Here is a 23,981-nt window from a genome sequence, read left to right on the forward strand (position 1 = left end):
GAACCTTGGAAATTACCTTCCCTTCGTAAGATCCTTAGAGCGAAGATGCTCAACTTGATGATCACTTGGCTCGATCTTAGAGCAAAACCCGCTCATCACATAATCTAGGATTTTTATCCTTAGATTCCTCAAGCACAGGCCGTAGTCGTCGCTTGTTCCTTCCCTCGTAAAGAGTGTGTTCATTCACTTGTGCAAAAAGCACTACCATATCTTCCCTTACCGGGTAGGGGGTGTGGGCTTAAAGAGTACTCAAGCTTCATGAAAGCTTTTCTTTGCTTGAAAACTCAGAATGGTTCCTTCATAATTTCCTACCCGCAATAGCAGGTAATTTGTTGGAGAATTACCGGATACCAGATCAATCATGGACCTTCCGGATGGTTAAGCAAAGCAGTTCATTGTATAAACAATAATCAGACTCAACCTTACTCTCATAAACACTCGAGAGTGATTGTCCTGGTTAGACACAACCATACCTCGTGCAAAAGAGCAAACAAGCATAATGCACTTTATGATTTCCTCAAAGATGTAACTTTGATTAAAAACCTGCCCTCTCACTGAAAGTTCAAGGGTCTTCTATTCAAGAACTCAGGAGTTAGATTTAATTTCCTTACTCCAAACTTTCTCCGGATAGCAATGTATCCTTCAAGGAGAGGTAACAAAAATTCGTTGTTTTTGTGTTTAATGGTTCTTGTCCCACTGTGGGGATTAGATTCTATGTACACTGAGGTGTACACTTTCAGCTTGTACTGCTGACTCCACCATCCGCTACAAAGTATCTTGCGGATGCGTTTAAAAAAAATTCAAGCAAAAGTCCTTCGTTTAACTTCTTTACCGTTTCTTCCTCAAAGAGGTTCAAGAATGGAGCCACCTTGGAAAGAGTGAACAAATACTCATTCACATAATCCATGACTCGCTCGTGCTCCTATCAGGCAAACCGATCCCAATCTTCTTTGATGCCTTCCTCAAAGCGTAGAGGAAAAAAATTTGTCCAAAAATTCAGCCTTGAATTGAATCTAGGTCTTGTTGTAAGTTCCTTGTAGAGCTTTGGTATACCACCAAGTACTTGCAATCCCCTTTGAAGTGTTTGGTCACATGCCTCACCTTCGATGCTTTTCAGAAATTGCCGCTTGCAAAGGCAACTTCAAACTGTCGAATGAAAGCGTTAGCTTTTGGGACATCTTCCCATCCGTCAAAAGTATCAAACTTGACCGGAGTGTTCTTGAGGTCTGAAGACCTTCTTCATATCCTTCCCAGAATGACAGGATTTCTTGGCTATGGTTATGGATTGATGTTCATGGATATTTTCTGGATTCTGAAGGATCTTGAGCATTTCGCTTGTTGGATTCTCTAGGTTCTTGAGCATCATGCTCTTGTCGCCTTCTCAGAGAATCCCAAGTCTTGTGTCGACTTCTTGCAGATAGAAAAAAAAAAGTCCAACTTTGCGAGCTTTTCCTGTAGGGCTTAGGGTTCCGCCTGCTTACTTCTCTCTTGGCTTGTCATGGCTTCTTCCCATATCTTCCCAGAGTCGTCCTCCTTTACAGAAAAAGAGAGGAGACCATGCTCTGATACCACTGTCACAAACGGGAGCGCATAACAATATAAAATATACTCGGATAAATAGAATTTATCACTTAATAATGAAACCAAAGGATATAGAGAGAAATAGATAGTGAGAGAGAGAGAGTGAGAAGATCGACACAGTATTGGGGACTAGAAGATGGGCTGGTCCCCCCCCTTAAAGAGAATTCTTTATTAGGGAGAATCTTTTTACAAGCACAAGAACCGGAGAAAACCCCTCCGTTCTAAATCTTTGACTCGATGGTCGTTCCTTCCCGTAAGGGAAATCCGAGAGACAAGCGCTCAATCCTTTTTCCGTCTGTACTCGGAGTTGAGACTCCGCAGACAATTTCTGAATTCCGTTTCCGGAATTCCGAAGCGTAGGCCGAAGCCTTCTCGCTTCTCCTTCGCGATGAAGTACCTACAAACACACATGCAAACACACGACAACAATTTGTATGGCGAATCCACAATAGATACCTGTCGCTCTTGCCCGGGAAAAGCGACTTCCGTGCTTCGTAGTATCGCGATCTCTTGCGTTATCTGGCGGCAAAGTCTTCTCTTGCTGGCGTTGGTGACCTCCTTTTAGTGAGGGCATGTGGTGCTTTTATAGCTCCTTGACCACGGCACAAATAGTTGCTCGCATAGAGATCGTGGTCGTTTTTTTTTTTTTTTTCTGTTCTACCTGAAATAGGGAGAGAGAATTCGCTGGCCGATCTGTTGCCTTATTTATCAGATGGCTGCCCACTTATTAAATGGGCGGCCGACGTATTTTAAAAATAGTCAGAATCTGCCCAAAAACTCAATAAAACCTTATAAGTTAAAAACAATGCTTTTCACAACACTTCCCAGGCGTCCCTGGATGCAACCACTTGCACAAATGGAATGCAGACATAGATTCCTCGCGGGAAAGCGTCTGATCTTCCCGGAAAACTCGTTAAAATATTCCGCTTTTTAAGAAAAGCTTCTCAGAACCCATCTTTATTCTTGTGCTTGCGTCTTTACGCGTATTCCTCTTTCCAGTTCGGATTTCCTCGCGACTATGGATATCCCCTTTCCGATGCACCCGTCACCCACCTTGTGACGCATCAGGAATACCCATCACCTAGTCCTTTCCTACCGAACTTACGGTACAATCTCCTTCACGATGCTCTATGTCACCCATCCTATGACGCATCAGAGATGTTCGTTCCCGGATAGTCGGATACTTCTTTCCAATGCTCCCTGTCACCGCGGCAACAACAACGAGTGCGTCAATGTATCCCCATCTTACTCATGTACTTAGGACTTTATGTTATGGACCCAAAGTTGTGGGGTCTTGTCTTCTTTCCAACCCATGACACGAACATTCAAAGCTCGTACCTTCCTCCTCTTCTCTTCCTCCAATGTATCATTTATGATACTTGGGGAAGAGGGTGTTGGGTTGGCCTTTTGCTTCTTTGTCACCTCAATCCATTTTGTGTTCTCCTCGTGTTGTTTGACTACGTTGGTCCATGCCTTCATGCCGTTCTCTACATATGATTTCAGCTCTTTTACCTCCTCATGTAAATGTGGGTCAGCTCTACCAATTTGGCATGCATCACTCGCATCCAATTTGCCTTTGCATGCTGCGAGCTGTCCCTTGAGTTCCTCAATCAGTGCGTCCTTTGCACTCAGGCGCTTTTCTACTTCTAGTTTCCACGATTCAAAAGTGGCAAGCATGCTGTCTAGTTTCCCTTGCATTATACACTCCATTACATTGACCTCTGCCTTTACAAAGCCCTGCATTTCTGCTTTTAGGCCCATGTACATTTCAGCCTGAGTCACATTGAGAATCTTTGCCTGAACATTTGTCCTCATTTTTTCATACATCTCAGCTTTGTGAACCTCCATAGCTGCATGCATCTTGCTTTCAATCTCCTTCCTCATAAGGCTGAACTCAGCCTTAATCATCACCTGGGCTTTCTTGTACATGAGTTCGTCCTTGATCTTGGATAATTTTCCTACTCTAGATGATCCTGGGGACAGTGTGCTTTCTCGTAACCTCCTTCGAAAGGTGTTTTTGGCTTTTGGCGGAGTATGGTAGGTGCTGTCATCCGGGGGATCAATAGGTACATCCATCACCGGGAGTGATGGAGACCGGAAAAAGGGGGGGGGGGGGGGGGGGGGGGGGGGGCTGTTCAGCCACCACGAGGTGTGGGGGGGGGCGGGGGGACTTGTTACCAATATGACGAGAGGGGGACTTGCTCAGTCAGCGAGAGGGACTGCTTCAGCCAGCTCATCACCAGCAGGAGCAGCTCGTCATCAGTAGCAGGAGCAAGCTCATGAGAGAGAGAGAGAGAGAGAGAGAGAGAGAGAGAGAGAGAGAGAGAGAGAGAGAGAGAGAGAGAGAGAGAGAGAGAGAGAGAGAGTCTCTGCATGGCTCTGCATCTCGACGACTTTGAGCATTGGCGATCCTGACATCGACATCGAGGCTCGACACTCTCGTCCGGCGGCGGAAGATGGCATGAACTCAGCAACATTGGCGGTCCCACCCAGCCTACCTTCAACCACGTGCTTTCAGAGATTGATTTTCTCTCGTAGTGAGCATAGCCGTGTCGGTGAGTAGATTTTTTGACAGGTTCATAGGACCTAGGTATAGGTAGATGGACCGACATCTACAGATCTTCTACTCACTGGCTTACATGGGGTGAGCACGCATGCGTTTACTTTTGTAGCTAGACACATTGATAGGCATAGTGCTTGCCATAGAGCGTTTTCTTGCTTTTGATTTTGTATGAGACTTATGTATGCCTATTGTGGTCACACTTGACGCATGCACTTATCTCCGGGCTTCAGACAGACACAAGCCTTTCAGGTTTGCTAGATATAGGTTTTGCATTTCTAGAGAGCGTTTGTTCGTTGATCTATACATATTAGACTACACTTTACGTGGTGTGAGCTCTTTTGAGAGTGATATTGTTACAAGCTTGGACACTCCAAGCAAGAAATCAATAGCAACACACAAATAGAAACTGCAAAATTGCTGAACTTAAACAGAGAGAGAGGAGAGTCGACACGGCACGGTGCAGTTCCGAGCCAAGATGCATTGGCCCCAAAGATTTGTGTCCCTTTTAGTATTGCTTTATTATTGCTTGTCACAAAGTACAACTTTCGAGGGTCCAATTGTCTCTGAGACTCTGTGTCTAGATGCTCTTTGAGAAGTGGCCCTCTGGACACTTATAAACTTACATGGGATGCCCAAAAGCAGAGCCCAAAAGCATTCTCAATTTCACACCCAAAAGCACTAAACCCCTTCTTCATTAGACATTGACTCTATGTACCCATGCACCAAACTCCACCAATCGAGTACTTTTATACAGACATCAGTCTCTGATCAATCACATTTTTGTCGGGGGTCTCAAATACAAATCATGATCATTGTAGCCTATTAGCAATCACATCGGACCGTGCTGATCTTTTCATGGATGTCTTGATCTATTAAATCTTGTTACTATCAGATTCATATCCTTTCTTTTCACATTTCAATCAAGCAAACCATGCCCATGTCGAACCCCATAAGAAAGTACATCCACATAGCAGGCAATTCACAAAATCATACACTTAGTTCGCACTTAACAATGTGTTTCAATCATTCAATCTAGCCATCCCATTCTGTCTAGAACTCTTGATGCATCTAGATAACTGTGCAGCCATCTCATCCTTATGGAACTCTAGATGCACTCACAACAGTATCCAGTCATCTCATGCAGATGGACATCTTGATGCACTAGAATCTCATTCAGTTCACATTCAATTCTCGTTTCACTTAGCTATCATTCAATTCTCGTTTCACTTAGCTATCACATCCAAAGCTCGCTGATCTCTAACAGATGTCTAGATGCACTAACTTCAAATCATTCATCTGATAAAATGCTACAAACATTTCATGTTTCTCTACGACGTTAAAACTGTCTTCTTCTTCTTCTACATGTCTCTAACGATACACACATGAAAGAGCACATGTCTTCAGTTCAATGAATGAAATTTCCAATTCAATGTACATATATTCATAAAGTCATCCCGCAAAATACTATCGGCTTGTTAGTATCTCTAAAATCTCAAAGAGAAATTAGTGACTTTATTCAATCTAGGCAATCTGTGACAAAGGAGTGGAGTGGCTCCCCTCTTGTTTAGTCCACACCGCACAAGATTCAACCCGTTGATTGGTAACATTTGGCATACATAGCTAATATTCCAAAAGCTTCAAGGTACAACTCTCTTTGAAGAGAATTTGCGATGTTCTCTTCCTCCATTTACTTTGCATCGAGGGCCAAAAAGTACCCTTGACCAAATTATCTGGTGGACCTAGCTTACCTTTCCGTTCTTTTCTTGTGCCCTGTTGTTAGCCCCTCGCCGGATCCATCCTGCACACATGACATGACACAAGCCAAACTCACACCTAGACACATAGTGAGCGGACATCAGGCTCATCTCCTAGCCATAGAGCCAATACGAGCTCACCCTCGAGCCTTGGAGCTTGCAGCCAAGCGGGCTAGCCCCTGCCACAAGGGCCGGTGTCCCATACCACCAAGTCTACACCAATATGGGTGTGCGAGCAGAGCTACCACGGGCCTAGAGTCCATGTGCGGTGATCACAGAAGATGTCTCAAATGAGTCTGAAGTCCTATTTATAGGACTTCATAACTAAAGGGCAGGTTCACACTGGCTGGACATAATTGCAGGCGCCCATCCTAATGTCTGGGGACGTAACACTTCCCCCCTTATTTTCAATTGCTGTCCTCAGCAATATCCTCGGTTATGAAATCAGGAAAGCGAATCCTTAACGATCTAACTGATTCCCAAGTAGCTTGGGATTTAGGACGATGCTTGCACTTGATCAAATACTCGGGGTACGAAGTCTCACAAGGCTTGCGGAACCCTTTTTATCGAGAACCGATTCGGGTTCAAGTGAAATGTAACGGGTGGTGCCTTCCAAGTTCGGGACTTGTTAGGAGGAATTACTTCTATCCTTTTATGCTTTATTTTAGATGATTGTAGCACATCTGATATGGGTGTAACTTTTGGTCTCATAGGTCATTTTGGCCTTTCAAAGACGTTAGTATCACATTTCCTTATCAATCTCCTTCCAATACAATGCCTCTCAAGTACAAAGGAAGAAGACACACACAAGATATACTTTCACGCCAGAGACTGATTTAGTCTATGTGGAAAAGATCTATAATAGGATGTGGGCAGCCGAGCCAGTATATATTGTAGAGGAGATTACTTCTCAGTTAACAGAGATACTACATGGAGCAGCACAAGAGGCATACCCACATACTCAACCTGATCAGAAGAGAGGATCTGGGAACATGCCTCAAAACAGTTGGTATGACGAGGAATGCAGAGAGACGAGAACCCAGGTCCAGAAAGAGCTTACACTTGGGATCATCACATATAAGCAGTCTCGGATTGCTCTTCGGCGTATAGTACGTCGCAAGAAAAGGGCATTTTTAGCCAAACTGGAGAAGGATTTATATCACATGAGGCCCGGCGTTTATTTCACGAGCACTCACCGCCTCCGACGATTACTTCTCCTGAGATTTGGGGTCAATATGTAACATCATTATATATGGTTTCTGGACAGCCTCCATTACCAGATCCGCTAGAGCCATGCCCTGCTACTAGTACTTTCTTTACTACGGAAATGGTGAAAAAAGCCATTGATAAGATGAAGACAAGAAGAGCATATGATCATGATGGTTTAGTAGCAGAACATCTGATCCATGCCAGGGATCTACTTTCAGAAGTCCTTGCTCGTCTGTTTAATCGGGTCATGTGTGAAGGATTACGTGAATCTTCGAAATTATCTATTATCGTACCTATTTTCAAGTCAAGGGATCCTATGATACCCGAGAACTACCATACCATTATGGTAGGTCACACATTGACCCGACTGTTCGCATCCATTCTTGAACAAAAATTGAGTAGATGGGCAGAGAATGAGGGCATAAGGGCAACAGGACAAGCTGGATTCAGGAGGGGTTATTCCACTTTAGATCATATTCTTACGCTCAGAGCCATTATTGAGGAAGGAAGAGCAAGCGGGAGAAGGATGTATTGTTGCTTTGTGGATTTTCGGAAAGCTTTTGATACAGTACCAAGGGCCAGATTGATGCGCAGGATGCAAGAGTTAGGGGTCCCCAAAACGATTATTTGGGGGATCATGGCCTTATACGGGTCAGTAACTGGTTATGTACGTACTCCAGAAGGGGATTCCGACATTGTTCATTCCACCGTTGGAGTAAAGCAGGGATGCCCACTGTCCCCTACTTTATTTGGTATGTACATAGATGAGGTATCAGATTACGTTGATAGAGAGCGTGACAGAGGTGCTCAGCTTGCAGGGTCATGGATCCCTTTGTTGTTGTATGCAGATGATATTGTATTGATAGCAGAATCACCAGACGGAATGCAGAGGCAGCTAGATGCATTACATAAATTCGTGGAGGACAGTGGACTGTCGGTAAACTTGGGTAAAACCAAAGTTATGGTGTTTAACACCACACCGCAGTGGGTTAGGAGATTGGCACCTACATTTGCATATGGCCAAGATACAGTAGAGCACACAGATGCATACACATACCTTGGTGTGGTATTTGCAGGACCGAAGTTTACTCTTAAGAAAGCAGCGGATGCTAGATTGTCGAGAGCCTCTGTGGCCTTGGGAGGGTTGGAGAGGATGTGTTCACAAGTGCAGTTTCAGGAACCAGGAACAAAACTTTGGCTCTTTGATACTGTGGTGGCTTCGGCTATGCTTTATGGGGTCCAGATTTGGGGACCATCTGTGGATCAGGATAATTGGAAGTCAATGGAGAGACCTTTGGTATCTATGATTTCCCGAATGATTAGAGCCAAGGCCTCCGTACCACACACGATTACCCGAGCGGAACTAGCTGCCCCTCCGATAGAAATTGAAGCTCTTACCAGATCAATGTCCTTTATACATGGTTTATGGGATACAAATAATTGCCGATATACTAAATTGGCCCTCAAATCCTCTCGACAATTAGCAATGAAAGGAGATACATCATGCTGGTATGCGCAACTGTCCTCGTGGTTTCAGAGACACGGGTTCAGTATGGAAAGATTACCCCCCTTCCAATACTCTCTTGAGGTTCCATCACTGGCAATTACACGAACGGAGATTAATAAAATCATCCGCCAGGATCTTATACACCTGGATACTAAGAGGACATGGGTAGACCCTACACAAGAATTGGGCACGAAGATGGCCGACTACAAAGAAAACTTCCTACAACGATATGAAGATGGATTTGTGATTCGCCCGAGCTAAATGGATACCCACCTGTCTCATGGTTTGAGATGTGCTATTGGTCAGATTCGTACATCCTCACACCAGTTGGAAATTGAATTTGGCAAATTTAGGGGAATCCCACCTAAGAGCAGAATTTGCAAGTTATGTGGAATGGAGCCGGAGACAGAATTACACTACATATGCCATTGCACCATATACTATGAGATACGTGAGCATTTCCATTGCCTATCTAAAGAAGGCTTTGGACCTCTAGATAGAGTCATGCAATACCAAGATCAAAGATTCTTAGGCTTGTACCTACTGGAACTACATCGGCACAGGGATAATTCAATGAGAAGACAAAGAGCACTACAGCCTCAGAGGCAGATCACAGATTTCTTCGGATCGAGAGAAGCAGGAGTGGAAGGAGAAGCAAGAGGCCAGCAGCCAGCACAAAGGAGTACCCACATTCATACCAAAGGCACCCTAATTGACATGGCGATTGAGCTTAGGAAATCGAGACGACCATGATCGAGATGCATAAGCACACTTCACCGGAGGAGACTACAACAAAGGATTAGAAGCATTCTAGCCAGACACACAGAATGCTCCTAAGAAGTTTATTTAATACTCTGTATTTAGTTTTTCACATTTATTTTCACACTTTCACACTTTTCACACTTAGTACTTTAGTACTAAGGTATCTTGACATTGTAACAGAGTCACCACTTTTGTATCAGTTTGGTCTCATAGGTCATTCTGGCCTTTTGAAGACGTTAATATAACATTTCGTTTCATTTCATTTCTCTCTATCTCTCTCTCTCTCTCTCTCTCTCTCTCTCTCTCTCTCTCAGTCTGAGTACCACAGAGTCAGAGGGGACACCACCACCATACACACATCAGCGGTACTCTCATTGATCGAGCTATAGAGTTAGGGAGATCGAGACGACCGCGACTGAGGAGGGGAGCCACGCAGCACCGGCGGAGATTGCGGCAGAGGATCCACAGGATTCTAGCACGACACCCAGAATGTCGATCGGGATAGGCTTCATGCTACTGCTATATTGTATCATGGTGACACTTATCCCCACTTTGTACCTTTATGGCATGATACCATTGCTCAGCCTACCAGCCACCCATAGGAGTCGGTAGCACTCTTATCAGTTCTTTGTTTGTAGTTTTCTTGTTTGTACCCAGACTTGGTACTAGACTCATCATTGTAATCAGTTGGTCTCATAGGTCATTTTGGCCTCTTGTAGACATTAATATATCATTTCATTTCATTTCATTTCTCTCTCTCTCTCTCTCTCTCTCTCTCTCTCTCTCTCCGTACCACATGCAATTATTCGAGCGGAGGTAGCTGCCCCTCCTATAGAGATTGAGGCTCTTACCAGATCAGTGTCCTTTATGCACAGTCTATGGGATACACATAGAGGCAGATATACTAGATTGGCTCTTGAGTCCTCTAGATAGTTAGCGATGCAGGGAGACGCATCATGTTGGTATGCGCAGATGACCTCATGGTTTCAGAGGCATGGTCTCAGCATGGATAGATTGCCTCCTTTTCAGTATTCCCTGGATGCACCCTCCCTGCCAGTCACTCGGACGGAGATCACTAGACTCATTCGTCAGGATCTTACACAGTTGGACACCAGGAGGACATGGGTAGAGCCGATGCAGGAGTTGGGCACGAAGATGGCTTTCTACAAAGAGCATCTTCTCCAACTTTCGGGAGATGGGTTTGTGACTCGTCCGAGCTACATGGACACTCATTTGTCTTATGGTTTACGATGTGCTATTGGTCAGATTCGCACATCCTCACACCAGCTGGAGATTGAGACGGGTAGATTCAGAGGGATACCACCGGAGTCTAGGATATGCCAACTATGCGGTAGAGAGCAAGAGACAGAGCTACACTACATATGCCACTGCATTGTGTATTATGAGATACGAGGGCGCTTCCATTGCTTATTCAGGGAGGGTTTTGGACCCTAGCTAGAGTCATGAGGTACCAGGATCAGAGATGCCTTGGCTAATATCTACTTGAGTTACACCGACATAGAGATAGTCTGTTGAGAAGACATGGAGTACGATAGTCACAGAGACAGATCACAGACTTATTTGGATCGAGGGAGCCAGGAGACCAACCACCAGCACAGGGTGGTACCCGCATTCACACTAGAGGCACCCTCATTGATAGGGCGATTGAGCTCGGGAGATCGAGGCGACCACGACCGAGACACAGGAGCACACTCTATCGGTGGAGACTCCAGCAGAGGATCAGAGGCATTCTAGCACGACACCCAGATTGTCACTGAGGGCCTATTCTACATTTTCACATTTCACACTTCATTTTCAGTTTTCATTTTTTACTTTCAATACTTTTTGTACTTGTACTTCAGACATTGTATTAGACTCACCACTTTGTATCTGATGGTCTCATTGGTCATTTTGGCCTTTTGAAGACGCTAATATATCATTTCATTTCATTTCATTTCTCTCTCTCTCTCTCTCTCTCTCTCTCTCTCTCTTTCTCTCTCGTCTTGTTCTTCTTCTCTCTCTGTTCTCTAGAGATGGAGACATCGTTCTCTTAGGAGACTTTAATGCCAGAACGGCCAACTCTCAAGCAGTATTCTATGATACTTCTGAGGAAATGCTCAGAGAAGTGGATTTATCACAGGAGGGGCTTACTAGAAACTCACAGGATAAAGAACACACTGAATATGGGAGACATCTCATGGAAATGGCAACTACACATGGTTTGGCCATACTTAATGGTCTAGAGAATTTCCCTTTATCTGGGGGGTTCACATGCTTCCCGCACAGGCATGGGGCCAATACAATGGATTATGTCATGACTTCACCAAGCTTTATTTCTAGTATCGAGGACTTTAAGGTGGGACCCAGACCGGTTGGGATTGCAGTGGATCATGCTCTCTTGACCTTATCAATCTCCTTCCAGAACAATGCCTCTCAAGTACAAAGGAAGAAGACACACACAAGATATACTTTCACGCCAGAGACCGATTCAGTCTATGTGGAAAAGATCTATAATAGGATGTGGTCAGCCGAGCCAGTATATACTGTAGAGGAGATTACTTCTCAGCTAACAGAGATACTACATGGAGCAGCACAAGAGGCATACCCACATACTCAGCCTGACCAGAAGAGAGGACCTGGGAACATGCCTCAAAACAGTTGGTACGACGAGGAATGCAGAGAGACGAGAACCCAGGTTCAGAAAGAGCTTACACTTGGGATCATCACATATAAGCAGTCTCGGATTGCTCTTCGGCGTATAGTACGTCGCAAGAAAAGGGCATTTTTATCCAAACTGGAGAAGGATTTATATCAGCTCTTCTTGAGTCAGGACTCACATGAGGCCTGGCGTTTATTTCACGAGCACTCATCGCCTCCGACAATTACTTCTCCTGAGGTTTGGGGTCAATATGTAACATCATTATATACGGTATCTGGACAGCCTCCATTACCAGATTCGCTAGAGCCATGCCCTGCTACTAGTATTTTCTTTACTACGGAAATGGTGGAAAAAGCCATTGATAAGATGAAGACAAGAAGAGCATATGATCATGAGGGTCTAGTAGCAGAACATCTGACCCATGCAAGGGATCTACTTTCAGAAGTCCTCGCTCGTCTGTTTAATCGGGTCATGTGTGAAGGATTACCTGAATCTTGGAAATTATCTACTATCGTACCTATTTTCAAGTCAAGGGATCCTATGATACCGGGAAACTACCGTACCATTATGGTGGGACACACATTGACCCGACTGTACGCATCCATTCTGGAACAAAAATTGAGTAGATGGGCAGAGAATGAGGGCATAAGGGCAACAGGACAAGCTAGATTCAGGAGGGGTTATTCCACTTTAGATCATATTCTTACGCTCAGAACCATTATTGAGGAAGGAAGAGCAAGCGGGAGAAGGATGTATTGTTGCTTTGTGGATTTTGGGAAAGCTTTTGATACAGTACCAAGGGCCAGATTGATGCGCAGGATGCAAGAGTTAGGGGTCCCCAAAAAGATTATTTGGGGGATCATGGCCTTATACGGGTCAGTAACTGGTTATGTACGTACTCCAGAAGGGGATTCCGACATTGTTCATTCCACCGTTGGAGTAAAGCAGGGATGCCCACTGTCCCCTACTTTATTTGGTATGTACATAGATGAGGTATCAGATTACGTTGATAGAGAGCGTGACAGAGGTGCTCAGCTTGCAGGGTCATGGATCCCTTTGTTGTTGTATGCAGATGATATTGTATTGATAGCAGAATCACCAGACGGAATGCAGAGGCAGCTAGATGCATTACATAAATTCGTGGAGGACAGTGGACTGTCGGTAAACTTGGGTAAAACCAAAGTTATGGTGTTTAACACCACACCGCAGTGGGTTAGGAGATTGGCACCTACATTTGCATATGGCCAAGATACAGTAGAGCACACAGATGCATACACATACCTTGGTGTGGTATTTGCAGGACCGAAGTTTACTCTTAAGAAAGCAGCGGATGCTAGATTGTCGAGAGTCTCTGTGGCCTTGGGAGGGTTGGAGAGGATGTGTTCACAAGTGCAGTTTCAGGAACCAGGAACAAAACTTTGGCTCTTTGATACTGTGGTGGCTTCGGCTATGCTTTATGGGGTCCAGATTTGGGGACCATCTGTGGATCAGGATAATTGGAAGTCAATGGAGAGACCTTTGGTATCTATGATTTCCCGAATGATTAGAGCCAAGGCCTCCGTACCACACACGATTACCCGAGCGGAACTAGCTGCCCCTCCGATAGAAATTGAAGCTCTTACCAGATCAATGTCCTTTATACATGGTTTATGGGATACAAATAATTGCCGATATACTAAATTGGTCCTCAAATCCTCTCGACAATTAGCAATGAAAGGAGATACATCATGCTGGTATGCGCAACTGTCCTCGTGGTTTTAGAGACACGGGTTCAGTATGGAAAGATTACCCCCCTTCCAATACTCTCTTGAGGCTCCATCACTGGCAATCACACGAACGGAGATTAATAAAATCATCCGCCAGGATCTTATACAGTTGGACACTAAGAGGACATGGGTAGACCCTACACAAGAATTGGGCAGGAAGATGGCCGACTACAAAGAAAACTTCCTACAGCTATTTGAAGATGGTTTTGTGATTCGCCCGAGCTACATGGATACCCACCTGTCTCATGGTTTGAGATGTGCTATTGGTTAGATTCGTACATCCTCACACCAGCTGGAAATTGAATTTGGCAGATTTAGGGGAATCCCACCTAAGAGCAGAATTTGCAAGTTATGCGGAATGGAGCCGGAGACAGAATTACACTACATATGCCATTGCACCGTATACTATGAGATACGTGGGCGTTTCCATTGCCTATTCAAAGAAGGATTTGGACCTCTAGATAGAGTCATGCAATACCAAGATCAAAGGTGCTTAGTCCTGTACCTACTGGAACTACACCGGCACAGGGATAATCTAATGAGAAGACAAAGAGCACTACAGCCTCAGAGGCAGATCACAGATTTCTTCGGATCGAGAGAAGCAGGAATGGAAGGAGAAGCAAGAGGCCAGCAGCGAGCACAAAGGAGTACCCACATTCATACCAAAGGCACCCTCATGGACAGGGCGATTGAGCTTAGGAAATCGAGACGACCACGACCGAGATGCAGAAGCACACTTCACCGGAGGAGACTACAACAAAGGATTAGAAGCATTCTAGCCAGACACCCAGAATGCTCCTAAGAAGTTTATCTAATACTTTGTATTTAGTTTTTTTCGCATTTATTTTCACACTTTCACACTTTTCAGACATTGTACCACTTTTGTATCAGTTTGGTCTCATAGGTCACTCTGGCCTTTTTGAAGACGTTAATATAACATTTCATTTCATTTCATTTCTGTGTGACATTACACAAACACTCCTTCGATAGACAGTTAATAAAATATTTTCTTTTGTTCCTTTTGCTCATTCATTAAAGGCAGGCTATCTTAAATGATTTAACCTTTCTTAGGCTTGTTAACAGATACTTGAGATGAAGATGAAGATGGTGCAGATGCGCTCTACCAGCGAGGATCCAGCTGTTGGACTAAAGATAGATCAAGGCTCCCAACAAACCAGTCCTCAACAGGTACGAGAGGGGCAAGAGGTCTTGGGAAACGTTGAAATACCAATATCTGAGCATAGCATTGCTTTATGAGTGGTGCTGCTGGAGCTTTTTGAAACTTATCGTGAAACTTCGTACATTCAAGCTGTTGAGGTTTGTATCAAAAACATGTCCAGAGGGACAGCATGAGATCCAATGAATTGTATAAATGCAGTGCTGTCCCCTGCAATGCAATGGCTAATGCTTGGCTTCTCTTGTCCTTAAATATAGCCAGAGCTGCCAGCAATGTCAGGCCGATTGGAGAAAATGCTTGCTCAAAGACTGGATACATGCAGGAAAAAGATGAATAGGCTGCAGGATCAGAGAGATTCTCTTACAAAGGAGTTAGTGGACTTCAGGAAGAAGCAAAGGTCAGGGCAAGGCGCTCGTTTCATCTATTTTTGTTTGTTGAAATGAGAAGAAAAACAAGCTTAGCCCCACATCCATGCACAATTCACTACGTTAAAGAGTCCGCTCCAGAATGCAGGAAGTTTGAACTGCAGAGAAGAAACATGGACGACTTGATGCGGCGTGTGAACAATCTTCAAAGGTTTGCGTACTTGTTTGGAGTTGCTGTACTTTCTGGAGTTACAAATTATTGCATTATGCATAGTTAGTAATGCAGGAAGTTAGTAAAGAAAGACGAAGAAATGGTGGAGTGTCAGTTGAAAGAGAAGGAAGCAAAAGCTCGTCTGCACGAGTTGCAGGTGGCATTACAGAGGTCAAAAGCGAAAAACTATGAGCCAGAACAGCTTGTGAAGCTGATCCCATCACTTCGGACTTGGTTGCGATCTTTGAAGAAGGTCGGTTATCTACCTTTTTGGCTGCAGGAAACCAAATCATTTTACATGGGATGGCATTTAGGAATTATTATTCACCTTTGCTGCAGATGATCAAAGGCCTCTTTTAGGTGTGTGATGAAAAGACAATATCTGTGCAAGCATGAGGCATCAACATTGTTAGTAGAGTTACACTTCGGTGATCGGACATTGCAAATTGGAAGCAAAAAGAGGGGGGGGGGACATATTCAATAAGGTGCCGTAATGCTGAATAAAATACTCAAGTATGCATTTAGAGGACTATTCAATAAGGGGCAGAATTGATAAAAGAAAAGGTGCCGACAAGGATGAGAGGGGGCAGCATTCCTAGGACTAGCATAAACAGTACACACCCCACCCATATACCCAATGCTGAGTCTGGGAAACATGGAGGATTCATGATTTGCTCACACTTCAGGCACCAGATGCTAATAATGAGTAGAAGCCTTCATGTGCTGGGCCCTGGGTGAGGGCGCCTATGGATAAGTATCAGACTCTCCATGATGTCGAGAGTCCTAGGTGGCACTGAATCTGGGGGAAATCGGTGCTTCGGTTACCCATCACCACTTTGGCAAAACTCTGAGTCTTGGGTGGGCACTCCACTGTGATGCTCAAGGTCAGAAAGTTTTGATTAACCACGAGACCCCAACTGTAACTGCAATTCCAAACGAAGTTCTGCTTTCAACTTTCAGGTAAAGTTTCGTTTGAGCATGCATCAGGGTCCTCAACTTTGGCTGATACCAATCATCAAACTCGGCTTACTTCTATGTGCTGGCTCATCTTACTGCTACTCGTCATGCCCATGCCCTGCCCTATCAAAGAGATGGAGTGCTCAACAGGGTACCTAACCCATGCATCCCAACCAGACTGGACCAGGGGTGTATAAAACTTTCTAAAAGGGTCCTTAAATGTTGTATGTGCGCAGAGACCTGCAATTTTACATGTCACGATGGACTAAGTGATGAACTACTTTACAAGCTGGAAATTCTGAGCAATACTTTCATTCGGTTCAAACCTGGCAAACATTGCAACGCCACAAAAGGTACCAGATAGTTCAAACCAAGAGGAATAGGAAGAACGACGAACATATTTATGCTAGAGGGCATCGCAACATTGCCCTTCAGTATGTCAAAAGTGCCAAAGAAGGTGCCACTTGTGTGTGCTACATAAAATCTTCCACATTATATGCCATGACTTTCAGAACACCATACATCTATAGAGTGATATGTACATAGCTATGCTATGTTTCTAGTATAAAGATTCACAAGTAGGTAGTATGAAAAAGTATGGTGTCCATGCACATTACTATCATCAAAAACTGCTGTCAAAAGCAGAACCATTAGAATGAGACACTGTTGCATAAGATGGAGACCATTTTTTTCCAGGTCTCAACAATTGTCAATTTGCCATCTTGGAAAGGTGGACCAAAATTTCTAGAGACCAGCGGCTGATGCTACTATAAGTACATTATGCGCTTTCTAGATTGTTGCCAACAATTCTGGTTGTCTCATGCCTGACTCAGAGTCTTGCCTTTGGGTGTAGTCAAAGATGGATTGTGGCAAGTGGACAACTTGTTTTCTTGCCCTTGTCTGGCAAAGCTGGCTCAATAATCATAGGAGCGGAGTGTCTCACTTCGACATGTATATGGGTGTTTGACAACATTTTTAGCAATGCAAGAGGTTCAGATTGGGGAACGAGTGTAGTGACTGTAAAACATGCACCAACCAACTTTTCCCATTTGACTCCAAAAGGACGCTTCTTTAGAGAGGATCACCAAACTAGTGTAGATAGTAAATGGATTGGCACATTTGCTATCTTCATGCAAAACCTACTGGTATTGGCAGCTTTTGTGGACAGAACTTTTCCCAGAAGTGGATATTTCCAAAAGTGTGTCCACTTTCAGTACCCAAACATGACATTTACATTTGATAAGACTTTGATAATCCTTTGTTAATGTAGATGCTTCTAGCAGTTGATTATGAGCCTCTTATGTCGTTTTGGAGCACCTCATAAAATTCCCTTAACCAAAGAAAACAATTGAAATGTGCAGCGGAAGTGATTTATTGTGATAACTCAGGTTGAGTACTTAGTGCATACTCAAGGTTCCTTTCACTTCACGAGAATTGTGCAATAGACTAGAGAGTGAAGAGAGAATGATACTGTGAGTGATGGTTTTGTGAGTGATAGAGAGAAGAAGACTAACACCAGATGGGGTCCCAAACCCCCTTCCAAGGGCCCCCCCCTCTTATCGCTAGAGACTTTTTTGCTTTAGATTGCACAAATGCTGATACAATGGTTGAGATGCTGATGGGATCTTGCTGTAGGTGCTTGGATCTGCGAGTGAATATGCAAAACGCTAGTGGAATTGATGGGATTTGCAATTGTCGACAAGGCCATGGGATGATCTTGCAAAGCCGATGTCGAGGAGAACTGAAAACGTTGATGCTAATGGCTGAGATCTGCAACTGACGTTAACACTAGTGGAATTGATGGGATCTGCAACTATCTGCAACTGACGACAAGGCTATGGGATGATCTTGCAAGGCCAATGTCGAGGATGGACTGAAAACTGAAAACGTTGATGGTAATGGCTGAGATCTGCAAGCGATGAAGCTACAGGATATTGGAGAACCGTGGGCTGATCTGTTCATGGAAAACGCTAGTTGATCTGCAAGAGGGTACTCGTGATGATTGTACGCTCTCTGAATTTGCTACTATTGCTGGTGATAGGTTGATGACTGGAAAACGCTGGTAGTGGTCGATGGAAAACGCTAGTGCTGCTGACTACTTGTACTGCAGGTACTTACTTGGTTGGAGAGGTGATCCCCAGGGTGACCTATATAGGTAGAAGGCTGGGTTGAGCAATGCCTGGAAAAACCCCCACAACTTTTAAATATGCTGGCTGAGAATGTCACTTCATAATAAGTTATAAATTCATTATAACAGGTGCTTCACATGTAGGTAAATACCTTGGCTAGGATATTGATGCTAGACTATGTGAACACTCCCCAGTGCCTACACCTGCACTGGTTGTGCTCATGTGCAATCAGAGGGTATGCAACTGGACATGCAGGTCCTGTGTATAGGCTCATGAGGGTGCCAGAACACTTCCTAGGCTGTCCTAAACCCGAGAAGTAGGAGTAAGCTTGTCCACATGCACATAGGGTTAGATGTGCACCTACCATGTATCAAATAAGTTGTCTATCCATTATGCAACATCTTGCTCAACAGGCATTTCGCGTGGGAAAAAGAGTCGCTGCATTCAAACCAAAGTGCATTCATAAAGTCGTGACAAAATGTGATCTTCACTTGATGATGATTCTTATCCATCCCATACTTTAGAAGTTTGAGTTGATTTCTATCAAGTGAGGCGGTTAAGGTGCCGCAAAAAACCAGGCCAAGTGCACCGCTTTGCCATGTATGCAAATAGCCAGTGCAAATGAGGTCATGGGCTTCAAGCGGCCAGTTAGAATTGATATTGCTGGGCAGATTGCACCTAGAAACACACACACATACACACACATATAAATTTAAAATTAAATATATACATGTAAACAAATATAATTTTTCTATAAATAAAGATATGATGCTCACAATTGCTTTTGTGTGTTTGTGTAGACGGCCCCCATCAAGGGAAATCACAGACAACTTTTGCAGGTAAGACGCTTTGTAGCTCGTTTTGTTGAACCTATCTCACAAACTTTATTTCACTGATCAAACCAGAAGGCCTTCTTGCTTGATGCACTAACAACGTATGTGGACTAGGTTGAGCAATTTGAGGCGGTTCTAGGAAGGATAATGGAGAATGCACCTCGAGAGTTGTTAAAGAAAGAAGGCCAAGTGGTGCATCTCTCTCTCTCTCTTTGTGTCAATGCATATACCATTTTACTTTGTTAGCTCAAATTGCATTTGATCTTTTGTTAAACAAGTTCAAGAAGTGAGAAACAAGGGCTAGTCTCAACAGAGAGAGAGAAAGAAAGAAATATTTTTTAACGTCTATTAGAGGCCAAAGTAGGCCTATGAGACAATTCAAAGTACATGGGTGTGTGTCCTCCATGTATCTATGAGAAGGACAAAAGATACAAAAAGAAATGGTACAAAACCTGTAGTATATGGTGACTAGGAGTGGGGGGTGATACATGAGAGTGGAGGGGATGGAGCTCCATCACTAGGGAGAAATGCAGATCCTACAGGTTGAGGGTAGTACAATCATGCCATATGCAAAGAATAATCTAGCTCCATCCAGTACCAAAATCAGGGTGTAGTACATGGTGCATGGGCGGGTATGGTATGAAGAGCACCTAGAGTACGGCAATGGGATTTGCAAAGGCCTGAGATCGCCTCTCCTCAATAGATCTGTAGTAATGCGTTTGGATCCCGTGATGCCTAGTACCATGAGTGCGTGGATGTCAACGGGCCCGTATTCTCTCTACTGCAGAATAACTCCTTGCCATAGAGTGAGCTGTGGTGTGGGCATGTCCCAAAATCCATTAGATGTGTCTGTCTGCCATCCCTCGTTTGGGGGGGGGGGGGGGGGGGGGGGGGGGGGGGGGAGTTTTGCAGTAATGACTCTTGGTGCAACTGTATCTCAAGGAGAAAGTGGCCAAACTATCGCTGCATCTGCATACATACTGCTCCTTGCTCTCTATCTCCTCAGTGCATAGGCGGCAAATCCTCTTGGCCCTTGGGATGTATGTTGCCCTCCTTGCCTCAATCTCTAGCGAGAGAGAGAAATGAAAAGAAATGAAATGATATATTAACGTCTTCAAAAGGCCAAAATAACCTTTGAGACCAAGCTGTTACAACATAGTGAATCTGATACCATGTCCGGAACAAAAAAGAACCGAAACAAAAAACACAACTACTACAAGCTAGGACTGTATGGACGTGCCAGCTAATACAAAAGGTGCCCAGTACAATGTGTAGTACAATTAAAGAAGGGGGCGGGCGGGCGGGGGGGGGGGGGGGGAATGCTAGAGATCCATCCTCATCTGCACTTTGGACGTCGAGAAAGTATGGCTCGAATCCTCTGTGTAGTCTCCGTCAATACTGTGTAGCTCCTCTCCTCAATCGCGGTCGTCTAGATCTCCCTAGCTCCAATGCTCGGTCTATGAGGATGCCAGTAGTGGTAGTATGAGTGCGGGCAGAGATCTGCAATGGTGGCTGCTCCTCTAGGTGTCCAATATCTAGTGTAAAGAAATCTGTAATCTGTCCCTGGGACTATCTCTCTCCAGCTCTCCTCAGTAAAGTGTCTCTATGCCTGTGTAACTCAAGTAGATACAGTCCAAGACATCTCTGATCCTCATAACTCATGACCCTAGATAGAGGCCCAAACCCCTCTCTGAATTGACAATGAAAACGGCCTCGTATCTCATAGTACACCGTGCAATGACATTTGTAATGTAACTCTGTCTCTGGCTCTAGATGACATAAGCGGCATATCTTGCTATTTGCTGGTATCCCACTGAATCTGCCAATCTCAATCTCGAGCTGATGTGAGGATGTGCATATGTGGCCAATGGCACAACGCAAACCATGAGAAAGATGTGTGTCCATATAGATAGGTGGAATCACAAACCCATCCCCTGTGAGGTGGGGAGGATGCTCTCTATAGAAAGCCATCTTCGTGCCCAACTCCTGTACAGGCTCTATCCATGTCCTCCTCGTGTCCAGCTGGATTAGATCCTGACGAATGAGTCTAGTGATCTCCACCTGTGTCAAAGACATCAAGGGTGCCTGTAGAGAGTACTGAAAAGGAGGCAACCTGTCCATGGTGAAACCATGTGTCGGAAACCATGATGTCATCTGTGCATATTAGCATGATGTACCCCCTTGTAGAGCTAGCTGTCTGGAGGACTCTAGGGCCAACCTGGCATATCTATCTTTGGTAGTATCCCATAGGCTGTGTATAAAGGAGACTGATCTGGTAAGTGCCTAAATCTCCATGGGGGGGCAACTAATCTCCGCTTGAAATTTGAATGATATCATGCGGTATGGAAGCCTTGGCTCTAATCAACCGAGAGATCATAGACACCAAGGGCCTCTCCATACGTCTCCAACCATCCTGGCCTACAGAAGGTCCCACACCTGCACCCCATATAGCATAGTAGAGGCAACCAAAGTATCAAAGAGCCATAACTTTGTCCTAGGTTCCTAGAACTGAAGCTGCGAACACATCCTCTCCAATCCTCCCAAAGCCGCATAAGCTCTAGTTAGTCGAGTCTATGTTGCTCTTCTCAAAGAAAATCTCGGCCCAATAAAGACTACCCCCAGGTAAGTGTATGCATCTGTATACTCCACAATCTCCTAAGCATATGTGAAAGTAGGTGCTGATCTCCCGATCCATTGTGGTGTGGTGTTAAACACCATAACCTTGGTTTTACCAAGGTTTACACACAATCCACTACCCTCTGTAAAACTGTGTAGTGAATCCAAATGTCGTTGCATACCCTCTGGTGAGTCAGATATCAACACAATTTCATCAGCATATAACAACAATGGGATCCACGTCCCTGCCAGCTAGGCACCTCTGTCACCCTCTCTGTCAATGTAATTAGACACCTCATCAACATACATACCAAATAGAGTAGGAGACAATGGGCAGCCCTGTTTCACCCCAATAGTAGAGTGAACTAAATCAGATACCCCTTCCGGAGTGCGTACATGTCCCATCACTGATCTATACAAAACCATAATCCCCCCAATCAACTCTATGGGCATCCCAATCTCCTGTAGTCTGCGCATCAATAGTGCTCTTGGTACCATGTCAAATGCTTTGTAGAAATCCACAAAGCTACAATAAATCTCTCCCATGTAACCTGCCCTCCTTAATGATGGCTCTGAGTGTGAGAATATGATCAAGTGGAGAAACCCCTCCTGAAACCGGCCTGACCGTTTGCTCGTACACCCTCACCCTCTGCCCAATTACTCAAGTGCTGCTCAAGAATGGATGCATACAACCATGCCAATGTGTGTCCAATAGTGCGGTAGTTCCCAGGCTCTGTAGGATCACCTGCCTTGAAGATAGGCACAATAGTAGACAACCTCCAAGTCTCAGGTAACCCCTCACACATGGCACAATTGAACAACACTGCAAGAACCTCCATCAACATATCCATAGCATGTAGAAATTGCTCCGCTACAGAACGTCATGATCGTATGCCCTCCCGATCCTCATCCAGTCAATGGCCCTTTGTACCATCTCAGTGGTATAGAAGGTGCTCGTAGCTGGGCATGGCTCTGTAGGGTCTGGAAGGGGTTCTTGTCCAGGTACCGTATATAACAATGTCACATATTGGCCCCACACATGAGGTGAAGTAATCACTGGAGAGAGAGAGAGAGAGAGAGAGAGAGAGAGAGAGAGAGAGAGAGAGAGAGAGAGAGAGAGAGAGAGAGAGAGAGAGAAATGAATCTTTACGTCTTCAAAAAGCCTAAAAGACTTTTATGAACTAGAAAATTACACCATCTTCGTATGATACAAGTCTCCAACATAGAGAATCCTCTCATGAAGAGAGAGAGAGAGAGAGAGAGAGAGAGAGAGAGAGAGAGAGAGAGAGAGAGAGAGAGAGAAATGAAATGATATATTAACGTCTTCAAAAGGCCAAAATGACCTATGAGACCATCAGATACAAAGTGGTGAATCTAATACAATGTCTGAAGTACAAGTACAAAAAGTACTGAAAGTAAAAATGAAAAACTGAAAATGAAGTGTGAAATGTGAAATGTGAAAATGTAGAATAGGCCCTCAATGACACTCTGGGTGTCGTGCTAGAATGCCTTTGATCTTCTGCTGGAGTCTCCGTCGATGTAGTGTGCTCCTGTGTCTCGGTCGTGGTCGTCTCGATCTCCCGAGCTCAATTGCCCTGTCAATGAGGGTGCCTCTGGTATGAATGTGGGTACAACCCTGTGCCGACAACCCTGTGCCGGTGGTTGGTCTCTTGGCTCCCTCGATCCAAAGAAGTCTGTGATCTGTCTCTGCGACTGTCGTACTCCATGTCTCCCCAACAGACTGTCTCTATGTCCGTGTAGCTCAAGTAGATATAAGCCAAGGCATCTCTGGTCCTGATACCTCATGACTCTATCTAGGGGTCCAAAACCCTCCCTGAATAAGCAATGGAAGCGCCCTCGTATCTCATAATACACAGTGCAGTGGGATATGT

General features: G+C 44.5%; 1 protein-coding gene across 4 annotated transcripts in view; it reads left to right on the plus strand.

Moving 5' to 3' along the window:
- The window catches only part of LOC147418200 (uncharacterized), a 47,927-nt gene that overhangs the window by 18,119 nt on the left and 5,827 nt on the right, over positions 1–23,981 (plus strand). For 2 of the 4 annotated variants that reach the window (XM_086506660.1, XM_086506659.1), the window contains exons 4-9: positions 14,885–14,989; positions 15,236–15,375; positions 15,492–15,554; positions 15,630–15,807; positions 19,441–19,479; positions 19,588–19,665. In XM_086506660.1, the coding sequence (XP_086362786.1) occupies positions 14,885–14,989; positions 15,236–15,375; positions 15,492–15,554; positions 15,630–15,807; positions 19,441–19,479; positions 19,588–19,665 (603 nt within the window). The other 2 variants (XR_015187254.1, XM_086506661.1) reach the window with 2 other exon arrangements.

This window comes from Adiantum capillus-veneris, chromosome 30 (assembly GCF_014529385.1).
Source record: "Adiantum capillus-veneris isolate H3 chromosome 30, ASM1452938v2, whole genome shotgun sequence".
NCBI lineage: Eukaryota > Viridiplantae > Streptophyta > Polypodiopsida > Polypodiales > Pteridaceae > Adiantum > Adiantum capillus-veneris.